The 12,804-nt window shown below is 38.6% G+C and overlaps 1 protein-coding gene across 1 annotated transcript; it reads right to left on the bottom strand.

Moving 5' to 3' along the window:
* Positions 1-1,910: 1,910 nt before the first annotated feature.
* gata6 (GATA binding protein 6) lies at positions 1,911-9,889 on the bottom strand. The gene is made up of 7 exons (XM_023335931.1): positions 9,788-9,889; positions 8,504-9,391; positions 7,430-7,602; positions 6,703-6,828; positions 6,527-6,614; positions 6,338-6,435; positions 1,911-3,820 (listed from the first exon to the last, which is right to left on the bottom strand). Exons 2-7 carry the CDS (start codon positions 9,330-9,332, stop codon positions 3,659-3,661), a joined length of 1,476 nt encoding a protein of 491 aa, XP_023191699.1. The 5' UTR covers positions 9,333-9,391; positions 9,788-9,889; the 3' UTR covers positions 1,911-3,658.
* Positions 9,890-12,804: the final 2,915 nt, after the last annotated feature.

The following is a 12,804-nucleotide window of genomic DNA, read 5'->3' as shown; positions in this document are numbered from 1 at the left end:
CTGTTTCAACTGTTCCTATCTGTTTCCCTGGCTTCCCAGCTTTTGATCACAATTCCCTCCCTTTGCACCAAAGATCCAGTTTGCCTTCATCCCTTCCCAATGTTCTCACAGAATAAATGTGACCCTCGGCTTGGTCCAGAACACGGGGAGGATTCCTCTCTCCTGCTGTGTTTATATTCCCCTCACCCCCTTATAGCACCGTGGATACCAGTCAGGCAGTGCCAAGGTAAGACCACCTCATAAATTCACGAACCTATAAATATTTGCTGGTGTTTTGAGTACAACACTCACTCCAATTTACATATCTAGGGGTGGTTTTCTAATTTATCTGCGTGGAAACTAAATGACTTACTGGTGGTCTCCCTGTCCCAGCTGGATTTGTCACAACAACGATAAACAAATTAAAACAAATGTTTCCAATTAGCACATTTAGTCAGACGTAAATGCTAAAAGAAAACCACATGAAGGATAATCTCTTGTCAAAATCATAACAGTCGGCTGTCAAAAGGCAGCAAATGAAGCTCCACGCTTTGCAGACTGTGGTGCAGTAAAGAGCATTCCTCCACACTCAATAAACTCTGTTAGATCAATGTGTCAAAGAGTAGACTGATAACGCTAAGCCTGGAAATAAATCTTAACCATGGCTAAAATCTTTTCATGTGGTATTACTCACAGGCCATATTCTCTTAAGTACAGTAAACATTGTGATGGGTACTTTGAGCTGCTGGTTCAAGAGGACACTGAAAAGTGGTTTGTGCCTTAAAGAGATAGTTTAGGTTTTGTCAAAAGGTTGCAAGGACTCAATATCTTACCCATGGTTGATAACTCTTTTTGTTTCTTTGATTCGTATAAATCTAAATTACCAGCTTGTCAGTTCTCCGGTGAAGTACCCAGGACAGCATAGCCTGTACACCAGGACGGTAGCTGGTCCCAAAGGCTAAAGCTAATGGTTATTCCACCAAAGTGAACTCATACTTTCTTGAGCAAAACATCTTAGCAGTTTGTGCTAATTGTATTTTTTAACTCTTAAATTGTCACATTTATTTGAATGGTTTACAGAGAAGTTAAAAATAATCATACTTTTGTGTAAAATAGGGCAAATGTAATAACAGTTTAAAGGGCTTTTAAACAGAGATTGCGTGAATTGCAGCAAGGTTTTTGAAGTTGGAGTTGTACGACCGCAGAAGTCCGCTTTGGTCTTGACCCCTTATGGACGAGGTTCTAGTCATGTATCTTGCATAACAACCTAGTTCTAAACAGACACAGGCTAAAACTAACTATTATGTGAGAGAAGGAAGGGAACAGTCCGAGTGTAACAAATAGAATATTGGAGGCCAGGGAAACTGAGCAAAACAGAGACAGGGAACTGGATGTTAAAAAAATGTACTTGGAAAAAGTTACAAACTGTCAAATTTTTAAAAAATGTAAATAATAATTTTTACTGCAGCTAAGATATTAACTACTTTTAACATTTCAACAGATCCCCACTTCAAAACCCCCAAACTTTTCCTTAAATGTCTAAGGAAAGAAAACTCTGAGGTAAAAGGGTTTTCAATAGGAATAAAGTCTTTTTTTTAATTAAATATAGAACAAGAACAGAGTGAAATGAGAGGAAAAAACTCACTTTTTATGAGCTTTTTTGGCTAGAGATTATTTTTTACAACTAGATTTATAAAAAATAAAAAAGTAAAAGTTTTTTTCTTTCCTTCCATTAGTTAATCTTAAAAAGATTTAATAAGTTAAAGCTTTTGTCCAGCAAAACAGAAACAGGGAGTGAAAGCATGGATATGGGTGACTCATAAGGAATGCCTGAATGTCCAACACCACAGCTCTCTCCATAAATTCCCATCTCTGACACTTTGCTCTTAAAATAGTGTGCTTCTTTTCAAACAAACACTAAATTTACTTGCTTCATCAGAACAATTTATTGGACTGAATTTAAATATAATAATTTCTCATGATGTTCCAGAAAAAAAAAATAAAACATAAAAAGTAAAAGCGAGCCTGGTACTCAAAGAAATAAATACTTTTAGGGGAGGGAATGATAAGATCTCTGCAAGAATGGCACAAGTTCTGGAAAGGGACAAAGCTTGCATTAAACTCAGAAAACTGCCTCCAGTATTCAGTCTCTTTAGAATTAATTGAATTAGTTTTTTCTTTAAAAAGAATAGTCACAAATAATGACAGAGTTCCAAAAATCTTCTCAGGCTGTCAATTCTTTTCGGGTAGCATAAATGTGATCCCAGCAGAGCCGATCCAAGGCCGTTTCGAGACACAGGGGAGCGGCTCTGAACAGAAGTTGATATTTCAGCTACCATGTCATAGCATTAGATATTAGACATAACCTTTGCTATGTTACATCTGCAGTCTAGGTGGTTGTTTTTTGTTTGAAGGTGGAGGGCAAACAATACTACTCAGAAAAAAAATAATCTGGCTACATTCAGTTGCATAAAACATTTGAATCATTACACATTTGCATAAATAGCACTAATCCACTATTGTAAGCATGGCTTACAATATGACTCCTGTTGGTTGCGGAGCCCTCTGCAGGGGTTTATCTTGCTTTTGCCTTGGGCTGACTCTGGATCCCAGCCATTTTGTTTCTCAAAAATAAATCACAGGATCTCCTATTAGCTCATTTTAAATTCACTATAATAATTAATCTTGAAGAATTTCTGTGACTGGGCTCTCTATATTTTTTTTCTAGTTTTGTGCTGAAAATGAGGAAACAGTAGAGAATTGTAAAATGTGTACATTTTATGCTGAGTCAGGTAGTGCAGCCATTTAGTTATATCGGCTGAGCTTTGTTCAAACACAACATCCAATTGCATGCAAACATCTTTTAAGAACAGTACCTTACTCCTCTCTGTAGCTGACAGGATTTTAATACATAAAACAAGAAGAAATCGATAATTTGTATGTTTTGAAGTAAATGATTAAAGAACAAAAAAAACACTGACACTTATACCCTGTTTTAACCAAACTACTTTCAACATAAGCAGTAAGAGCTTTCAATGGAAAATATGTGCAGATCCAACAAACACTTAAAAAAAAATAAAAAAGACATCAGAATGGTTTAACATCTGCTCTATATTGATATCTTTATTAACAATCATAGCCACGTTCTCAACAATTGGAGATTCATAAATATATATATATATATTTTGTTTTTTATTTTGATTCATCAAAGTCATCTCAGCACTTATGGCATGTTTCCAGTTGTGGGGAGAAAAAAGAAGAACAATCTAAATATCCTCAGTGCCTCATCAAGCACTCGTGTCCAATCAGCAGTGTTTTCTGTAGAGAGGAAATCCGTTATGTACACGATGGTTTTCTTTGAAGAACCACTGACGGGAGAGATCAGAGTGAACAACAGGCTTAAAACCATCCTGTGCAGGCCGTCTGACTGATTGTCCGACCTGACATTTCCACTGACTGCCAGACGCCAGCACCACCAATCCCGGATATTCCACACACAGATCAAGGTTAAGCCGTGACTGACACTCGTCTCGCCATCGTTTTTCCCTCGTGTCGAACTCTTCTTGCTGGGGCCGGGGGTGGAGCAAACACTGTTCTCCAGGTATATCCACACCGCAGCGTCCAGAAAGAACAGGAGAGGTCAGGGATTTCTGTCCACAAGCACAAAACTTTTGAGTGTTTAGGCTAAAGCTATGGGGCACCAGGGTTCCCCCCTCACTGAAGCTACATCTGATGACTGGGTCAGGCCCACGCTGGTGTACAGGCTGTCCTGTCCAGGGTATTTCACCGCAGAGCCCGAGCCGGCTCCCTCCCCAGAGCCCGGCAGCACGGACGAGCTGACCTGCAACAGCAGCAAACATAATGTCAGCTGGGAACATTATTCAAAATATATAACATTAATTTCGAGAGAGATAAGTATAGGTCAGAGATATAGTCGACTCCTGCTGAGAAACACTTCACAGGCCGGATCCAACAAACTTTGCTTATACAAAACAGTTCAAGTCTAAACATCTCAAATCTACTTAATGTAAAAAGAACTTCAACATTATGCAGAGCAAGTTTTGATTGATATTTCTATAAATTTGCATTTTCTACTGCTGCACAGCACATTTACCTTTGACAGTATATAAATATATATATATATATATATATACTATCCTATATAGTAGTATACTTGGGGAAACTTGCTGCAACATTTTAAATTTAACACATTGCTACACTGTAACAATTTCTTTAATTCATATTTAAAGGACAGTAAGCTCTATGTTTTAAAGCAACCTAGGTGTAGTTACTTGCTTAATTATTAACCCTCACTTCGAAAAATAAAAATAGGTCTTTCATCTGGTAATTAATAATTATCTCAGCATAGAGCAAACATTCAACAATATTCAAACTCCTCAGCCCCCTCTGAACATCAACCCTTAATATAATATTGAAATGACAGGCTTCAAACACATATGTAATTTTAAAATAACCTAACTACAACTCAGTTATTGTTTTAACTTTAATTCAATAACAGCTGTTGAAATACCTACAGAACACAGAAACATGCTGTATTTGAACTATGGTAATTTGCCTGTAATTTCTCACATGCATAGGAGTTTAGTTGTGTTACTATAGCGACTTGGCTTATGGTTGTATTTTTGTATAGTTGATATAAGTAAAAGAGTAAAATAACATATTTTTGAAAATTACATTAAATTAGCAGATATATAACAGCCATTCATACATTGTGAATTTTATCACACTCAGTACAGTTCCTATGTTTACTCGATTTACAAAATTACTGCCCATCTCTTTTGGTTTATTGGTTACTGTTAGCAACTACTTAAATAAGCTTGCTCACTGGCACCTTTGCATTGATAAAGAAAACACAGCTGGGTAATGAAATATGCGTTTCCTCTGACAGTGTCTGACAGTGTCTGACAAGTTTTATAATTTAGAAACGATTTCAGAAGTACAATGAAGAATAAAACAGCTAATTCTGCTTTGTGTATATCTGGGTTGCGATAAAGGCACAAGATTCAAGCCGATAAGCTGACGCGTTAACAGAACACGTTAGCACCTTTTTAATGGGAAATTTAATTTAAAAACTTTTTTTTTTAATGAGACAATAAGAAACAATAAAAACCTGAATTGCTGTTTTATGCCTTATTTAATGTCACCAGACACAGGTGACCATAGAAGCTTATTTTTAGGATCATAAATTGTATTTTGATTAAATGATCTTTTACAACGGAAATGGTAAAAGAATCAAAAAGTAACCATGGCCTACTATTAAGGTGACAAATAAATAATAAAAGATTGGTTTGTTTTGCAGAAAAGTATTCTGTGTACATTTAAAAACTGAATTGTGAATAAACAACTTCATAAATCTTACTTATACTAGTCCAAATAACTCTTTATTTTTCAAAGGATTAAAACCCAAAATATCATCTGAACGGAAACTTTATTTCACTGTTAATTTACCTTCAACCCTGCACTTTTATGGGGCGTTTCAGAGCACCACTGTAATACATTCTTCTGTTATGTTGCTACAGGTGGTAGCCCATAGCCACAAATGCAACACGATTAATAACAGAAGCCTATTTAAATTGTGTTTTTTGGGAAAACCTAACATGTGAGAAGAGTTTTGGTTGCATTAAACAAACTGGGAAAAAAACATCAGCTGATGAGAAATGTGAAGTTCATATTTATTGTAAAATGATGACACACTATATAAGTATACATGCATCAGCCTGATGCTTTTAGCAACATTGCACAATATATGACGTTTTGAGACATATGACTAATACAATTTTAGGTGATGGACTATTATGCTTTTTTTTTTCAACCACATTCACCGTATTGAAGTTGTGTCCAGTTGTTGTTTTTTTTAATCGCCAATAATTATTTCTACCCATTGTTCGTGTTTGTAGCCTGATCTAAATACAGCTTTAATGTACCACAAAAAAATTTGCAACACGGTGAAAATCTCATTCTCCCAATTTCATAGAGTAAAGCTTTCCCAACAAAGTAAGGCAACCAGACCAACACACCAGACACATCAGTGGCAGTTTGTTTATGACAGGGCTTTGCACACAGGGCACCATTCTGTCAGAGAGAGTCCTGTTCTTTTAAATTGTGTTTTAAAATGCAGAGATTCTTTAAGCACAAGTTTGATTTGTGAGGCGTGTTTGTAAAAAATAAAAATGTAATCCTTAATTTTCCCCCAAAATACTGTTCATATCTCTTTGCGTATCAATTATATTCTGAATGCTAAAGTAGAGGCTCTCCAAAGGCCGCATTCATGGAGCCACTCTCCTCTAAGCAGCTTGTCTACGCTGTCAAGGCAGCATAAGTAAAAAATGGATCTTACCCCTGACACTTGTGCAGAGGGAGAGCTGGTTTTGGAGCAGTCTTCAGAATTGGATGAGGATGTGGATGTGGGAGTCATGGAGACAGAGTTGTTGGTGCCTGTCACAGAAACAATAACTACATTACTACACATGGTTTAACAGTTTACCTAAAGTGTAGACGCAAGGTAAAACACCAGCTAAAATCTCACCCGAGGATCCTTTGGTCTTACTCAAAGTTTTGGGTTTTCTTTTTCGTGTCTGGATTCCCTCTTTCTTCATGGCAAGCGGTCGAGGTACCTGAATTGTGCAAGAAGGAGCAAATTTAACATCAGTTGAAGGGTTTCAATTGGATTTAAGGGAAATGTTTAAATATAATTGAACTCACTCCATGAAGCTTAGTGTAGAGTCCGCATGCATTGCACACCGGTTCTCCTTCTGCGTTCCTGCGCCACAAGGTCGTTGTGCTGGTCTGACAGTTTGCGCAGGAGAGGCCGATTCTTCTGGAGGTTGACTGGTGGTACACATAGAAAATAAATCATTTTAGATTTTTTTTTTCAGCAGTGAAGAAAATCGCCGTTCTCCATTAAAATGACACTTTAGCCCATTTAGACCCCATTTCCTTACAAAAATAGAGTTTCTATTGTGATGTGCCCTTTAAGTGGACGTCTTTTAACAGCCTGCTACTTCACAAGGAGCTCGGTACTGAGATCCAATTTCCCTGTGAAAACTATCCGTAATGGAACTGGGAAGTATTTGTCTCTATTAGATTAAATTGTCAAACATACTTTATGATTAAAAATATCAAGTAATATGTCTCGATTAGGTTGGGAAAAAATATTCAATTTGCGCATAGTTTAATAAACCATTTGCGCAACAGGAACAAGCTTTTGGAATTTATTTTGAGATGAATGGTGCTGATTAGATCAACAAAGAAATTTATTTTAAAAGTAAATTTCCTAACATCTTATTTATTTGACAACGAAACAAGACTAAACCGTGAACGGATAACTATTTTTGCTTTCACCGTTCGCGATGACCTCCAGGAATTGTTCGGGACAATTAGGCAGGAAATTGAGTGCTCAGGCGGCGCCCCTGTCTATCTGCCTCCTTACCGTCCTTTTCTGCGGTTTAATTAATGGCCGGCTCAGGCCATTCATTTTGCTGTAGAGGCCGCAGGCGTTGCAGAGAAAGTGGCCCGTGCCGTCGCGCCTCCACAGCGGCGTGGAGATGGAGCCGCAGTTCACGCACTCCCTGCTCTCCGCCATCTCGTCCAGGATATCTGAAACTGAGCAGAAAAGGAACGGGTTAAAGAAAGCGCGCGTTTATTATTTTAATTGTTATAATATATTTATTCTAATTATTTTTTAATAGATTTTTATTATTAATAACAATTCATAATTCAGAAATCCGGACAATATTATATACGATAGCAGAACCTAAAGTAAATTTGAATTTAAAAACAAACAACTTTACGTACAAATTAAGTAAATGTACACACTTTAACCGCTGATCAATGACTACAGTTTATTATTATTATTATTATTATTATTATTATTATTATTATTATTATTATTATTATTATTATTATTATTATTATTATTATTATTATTATCGCTAATAATAATAATAATAATAATAATAATAATAATAATAATAATAATAATAATAATAATAATAATAATATAGTATACTAATTGTTGCCCACACACAATAAGGATGCCAACAAATGGTGGGTGGGGTCTGTGAATTTAAAATTTCTTATCCTCTAAAGTCCATTGAGATTACATTTCTTGTGAACTTATGCTGTAAATAGAATTAATAAGTTGCGATGTGTTATAATATCTTTATTATATTTCTTTTTTTAATTTATTTTTTATTTTTTTATTTATTCATTAACTTTTATATATATATTCTTTTGAACTGAATTAGTACCCCAGATTCCCACTCATACACATAACATTATAGAAGTCCTTCCGTTTTGGTTTTGCTGTGACCCCCAACATTCCCAGTAGCCCTCAACAGGTGATCCCATCTGAGACCTTTCCGTCTTCACCAGACCAATAACTTTTTGTCTGTTTGGCTTTATTTCAAGCATTTATGCAACGTTAATCATGTTTTTGTTTTTGTTTTTTGTTTTTCCTTAAATGTCATCACCATGTCATCTTTGCTTTTCTTTTTTTTCTTACCTCCGTTTGGACCTCTAATCAGGGGCGCACCCCTGCTTTGCAAATTGTGCAGCATGGTGTTATCAAAATGTCCCCCGGTCCAAGGTGAGGGCAGCTGAGGTGCCACATAAGGGGAGTATGGGTTAGCGTAGGTCCCACTTAAGGGTCGGGAGAGGCCGTATTGGTCCCTGCTGCTCACATTCAGCGTGTTTGTGTAGCTGCTGTCCCTGGGTGTCCCGTTGTTCATGGGCGGACTCGGAGGATAGTGGTACCGGCTGGAGGTGTGCGGGCTCCCTGCGCTGTACGACGACGGGCTCTCCGGGGTGGACTGCGACCACACCGAGTGGCTGGAGACTGCGTGGCCGGCCTGCGCGGAACCACCGGCCTGCAGGTAGGAAAGACTGGAAATCATCGGGTTCACCCGGGAGCTGGGCACGTAGACCGGGGAGTTGGGGCTGGAGTGCATGTAACCAGCGGAGGAGGAATCATATCCAGTCTGGCTTTGGGCTGCGGCGATTGCCAAAGTTTGGTACATGTCGGCGGGGTCCACCAGCAGGCTTGCCTTGTGCGCTCCGGCGGAGAGAACGAGCTTGCTCCCCTGATCCAAGTCCGTAAACAGCGGGATGTCCTCGCCGGCGGTCGCAGCGTTGCCGTGATGTCCGAAGTGAAGGTAGGGATGCAGCGACCTGCCGTCCGGACGGCGGTGGCCCAGCGCGTCGAGCTCGCTCGGAGGCGTGGGCCCGTCTCTCCTGCTGCTGTCACCGGGCAGGTAGCTCTGCTCGGCCGGCGAGCCTGGGCTGCTGGAAACTTCTCGCTTGACCATGGACCAGCTGTTTTCACCCAGGTCCATCCAGGAGCACTTTCCATACACAAAGTACTAAAAAAAAACCTATCAGAGGGCAGTGTACCCTGTAAGAAAAAGAAATGAAAGTGTAAGGAAATCATCAAGTAGATTTCAAACTATAATCCATCCTTTAAAGTAATATTAAGTCATCCTGCAATGACTGCTGAGTGCACATAAAGCGCCTGTAAAAGGTTCGTCCGTGTCAAATAGCTCCACTCCCACTCACAAGTTTACCCACATCACAGATAGGAAACAAAACGCAATATGTCTTCACAGCAAAAGAGATAACCGTTTGATAAGACCTTAAACGAGATAAGGGCTGAGCGATAAAACAATACCCCCGAAATCATGAGTTCATTCCCGCTGCGCTCACCAACTCGGTCGGATGTTTGAACCCAAATGAGAAGACACAGAAAAAAAAGGAATAAAAGAAAAAAAAACACGCGACAAGACGCCTGTACCTTCTACTTGTTTGCCATAAAGTCGCTGAAGTTTCTCAATACTGCGCTGCTGCTGTTGCCGCTGCTGCTTCTTCTCCTGGGAGTAATGGGAAGCGCCGGTGCGCTCTGACTGGGTTTATGAGGGGAGGCGCTTCCAGCGGCGGCGGCCGAAGGGGGAGGACCAATCAGGTTGCCGCGGAGGAGCTGCTGGGAACTCTGTAGGGGTGCCAGCCTGTGAGCTCCTCCAATCAATCACACCGAGAAACAACCGAGAGGCCGGGGAAAAAAGAAACTCGATCGCGACTAAAACTTTGATTTCAAGATGCAATCAGAGAGAGGTTAAAGATTGAGTCTCCGTTTCTATTTCTTACTCATTAACCTGCTTGATTATTACTATTATTTTTTTTTTTTTTAAGCGATAGAATGTTTAATTCTTTTTTCATGTAAAGTCTGGTAAAGTTTATTTTAAAATGTTGCCTATTTTCCCCTTGATGCAGCATTACATCATATATATTATATTAAACTTAATGTAACGCATTGTTGCAGTATGAGAAATGCAACTGTTTTTAAATCATCAGATAAATTAAGGTAGAGTTGGACTCTTCATCCACCTACCATAATTTATTTTGTAAATCGTGTACATGGAGGCTTTATATTATTTCATATCTGAGTGAGCTGCAAAACTCCGTTTTCTATCTATCTATCTATCTATCTATCTATCTATCTATCTATCTATCTATCTATCTATCTATCTATCTATCTATCTATCTATCTATCTATCTATCTATCTATCTATCTATCTATCTATCTATCTATCTATCTATCTATCTATCTATCTATCTATCTATCTATCTATCTATCTATCTATCTATCTATCTACAAATTATATACAGTATCGTCTTTACAAATGGAGTCAAACTGCAAAGAAATACTAATGCATAGAACTAATTCTAGGTTTGTATTTCCCCTTTTTTTGTATTTCCACTCTATATTCATCAAGTTAATAAATAACTCCTAATTAATTGGTTTATTCAAGGCGCTCACAGAGGATTAAGCAGCTTTTCAGGATGCACAAACTTGTTAGCTGCTCCCTTTGTGTCCCTTTGAACCGCAATGATTCGCTCAGCTGGAATATACATCGTGATGATGAGTGAAGTGATCAAGAAAGAGGTTGGAAAAGAAAGAAGTGACGAGGTGTCAATTAAATCATTCTCTCTTCGTTCACCGGTGTTTTTAAGTCCGCTTTCACCAAAGCTCACACAGAGCCGTTCAGCACGTTTTGATAACACGTGCCTCGCTGGGAGAGACTAAATGGCCATAGCTAAATGCTACTGCTAATAAAGCCTCTACAAGCCGGAAGCTGCAAAGAACTACTATTACTAATAGCTGCCATGTTGTCACACTGTGTTACTACCACAGACCCGGTCCAAAATTATTTGAATCCCGAAAAGGGGCCCATCTCTCCTCAGCTGGATATTTATTTATTTATTTATTTATTTATTTATTTATTTATTTATTTATTTATTTATTTATCAGTAATTAATTTTATACTAGTACTATGATCAATCTTTAAAGCTGTTTGAACTGTTTGTTGAGAGTTATGTCCAAACATGACAACCCTGTATTGTGTTCACAAGTAACCCCAGAAAATAGTCTGTCATCTGCTGATTCACGTACAGCAGACAGCAGTGAGCATGAAATGTTTCCCGAGCTCCGACAAGCTGCTTCATCTGTGAAGGTTTGTGTACAACTGGCAAATATGTCAATAAAAGATATTCATCACCAAGTCATCATTTCGTAAGTGCCCTATAGACGCTTCACAACAATACATAACCAAATAAACAAATAAATAATGTAAGCATTGGTTTAGCTAGAAGTGGGGGACCCAAGTGAAATTCTGACTGGGGCCTCAAAGAACGTTGTGCCGGCTCTGGATTTAGAAACGACGGCTGAATTAGGCGCCTTTCTCTATTATCACTTTAATACATTACATGGGCTATTTCAGACAAGTATACTGTCAGTTTATGTGATTTCACCAGCACACATTATGTGTCCACTCAAACTATGGACATATAATGTTAATACTTTGTTCTCGCCACAACTAAAAATAAGTAAAATAACGTGTATAGCTATTTCTGAGTTAGCATGTTTTTGTGCAGCAGCACTGCTTCTGTTATTGCTCCAGAGGGGAGAAAAGAGGCCCGTCTCCCTCTGAAGTTGCGCATTTCTCTCTGTGCCTTGAAAGTGGAAGCGAATCTGACAGACTCAGTAAGCTTTTTTTTTTTTTTTTTTTATCAGATGCGTCCGAGGATCTGACAATTCTGTTACAACCTAACTTGTTTTAGGTGAGGCCCAGATTTAATCAGCGAGAGTAAACCAAACTACCACTACTGTCTCCCATCGAGTCAGCGCGCAGTTGTCAGGGAGGTGACAGAATACATAACCCCGTCGTCTCTCTCTCTCTCCCCCCATCTCTCAGTTTTTCTCACACACTTCTTTAGCTCGTTGCGTTGATGAATGAGGTGTTTTTTTTCTCGCAGAGATGTCAAAGTGTGCTGCTGCTCTGACACACCGAGCCTGCGGGAGGAGGAGGAGTAGGAGAAGTGGCAGGACGCCGCCCTGTCTCCACTTTATCCGCGCACAGCGGCCCTTCGTGACTGCTGTCGGAGAAGAGACGCAGGCCTGTAATCTAATTATCTTTATCAGTTGACCACAGACCGTCTAGTAAAATGGGCACAGAGTGTCAGATAATATTAAAACAGCTGTAAACATTCATTCTAAAATGTTAGGCAAATAATGAATACAGAAAAATAGAAAAAAAATACATTATTATTATTATTATTATTATTATTATTGTTCGATTGTTTATAGAAGCAGATTGGTTTTATCTAAATAATGTTTGTTTCTTTCTTGGAGGTGTAACAAGCTGATGACCGACCCTCTTCAGGTGTCAGAGTTTTATGTACCGACTTGATAATGATTATCTCCAGCTCTCTGCTCGCCGTAGCCTGATTCTTTTTGACTCCTAGAATCTAGGG

Source organism: Xiphophorus maculatus, chromosome 6, assembly GCF_002775205.1.
Source record: "Xiphophorus maculatus strain JP 163 A chromosome 6, X_maculatus-5.0-male, whole genome shotgun sequence".
Lineage (NCBI taxonomy): Eukaryota > Metazoa > Chordata > Actinopteri > Cyprinodontiformes > Poeciliidae > Xiphophorus > Xiphophorus maculatus.
Note: the sequence above shows the minus strand (reverse complement) of the source record. Positions and strands in the feature narration are given on the sequence as shown.

Coding starts and splice junctions, on each gene's coding strand:
- gata6 (XM_023335931.1), bottom strand. CDS start 9,332: ATGGACCTGGGTGAAAACAGCTGGTCCATGGTCAAGCGAGAAGTTTCC. Junction 6,615..6,702: donor TCTACACTAAGCTTCATGGA/GTGAGTTCAATT, acceptor TGCACAATTCAG/GTACCTCGACCGCTTGCCAT. Junction 3,821..6,337: donor CCTCTGCACAAGTGTCAGGG/GTAAGATCCATT, acceptor CTGCTGTTGCAG/GTCAGCTCGTCCGTGCTGCC.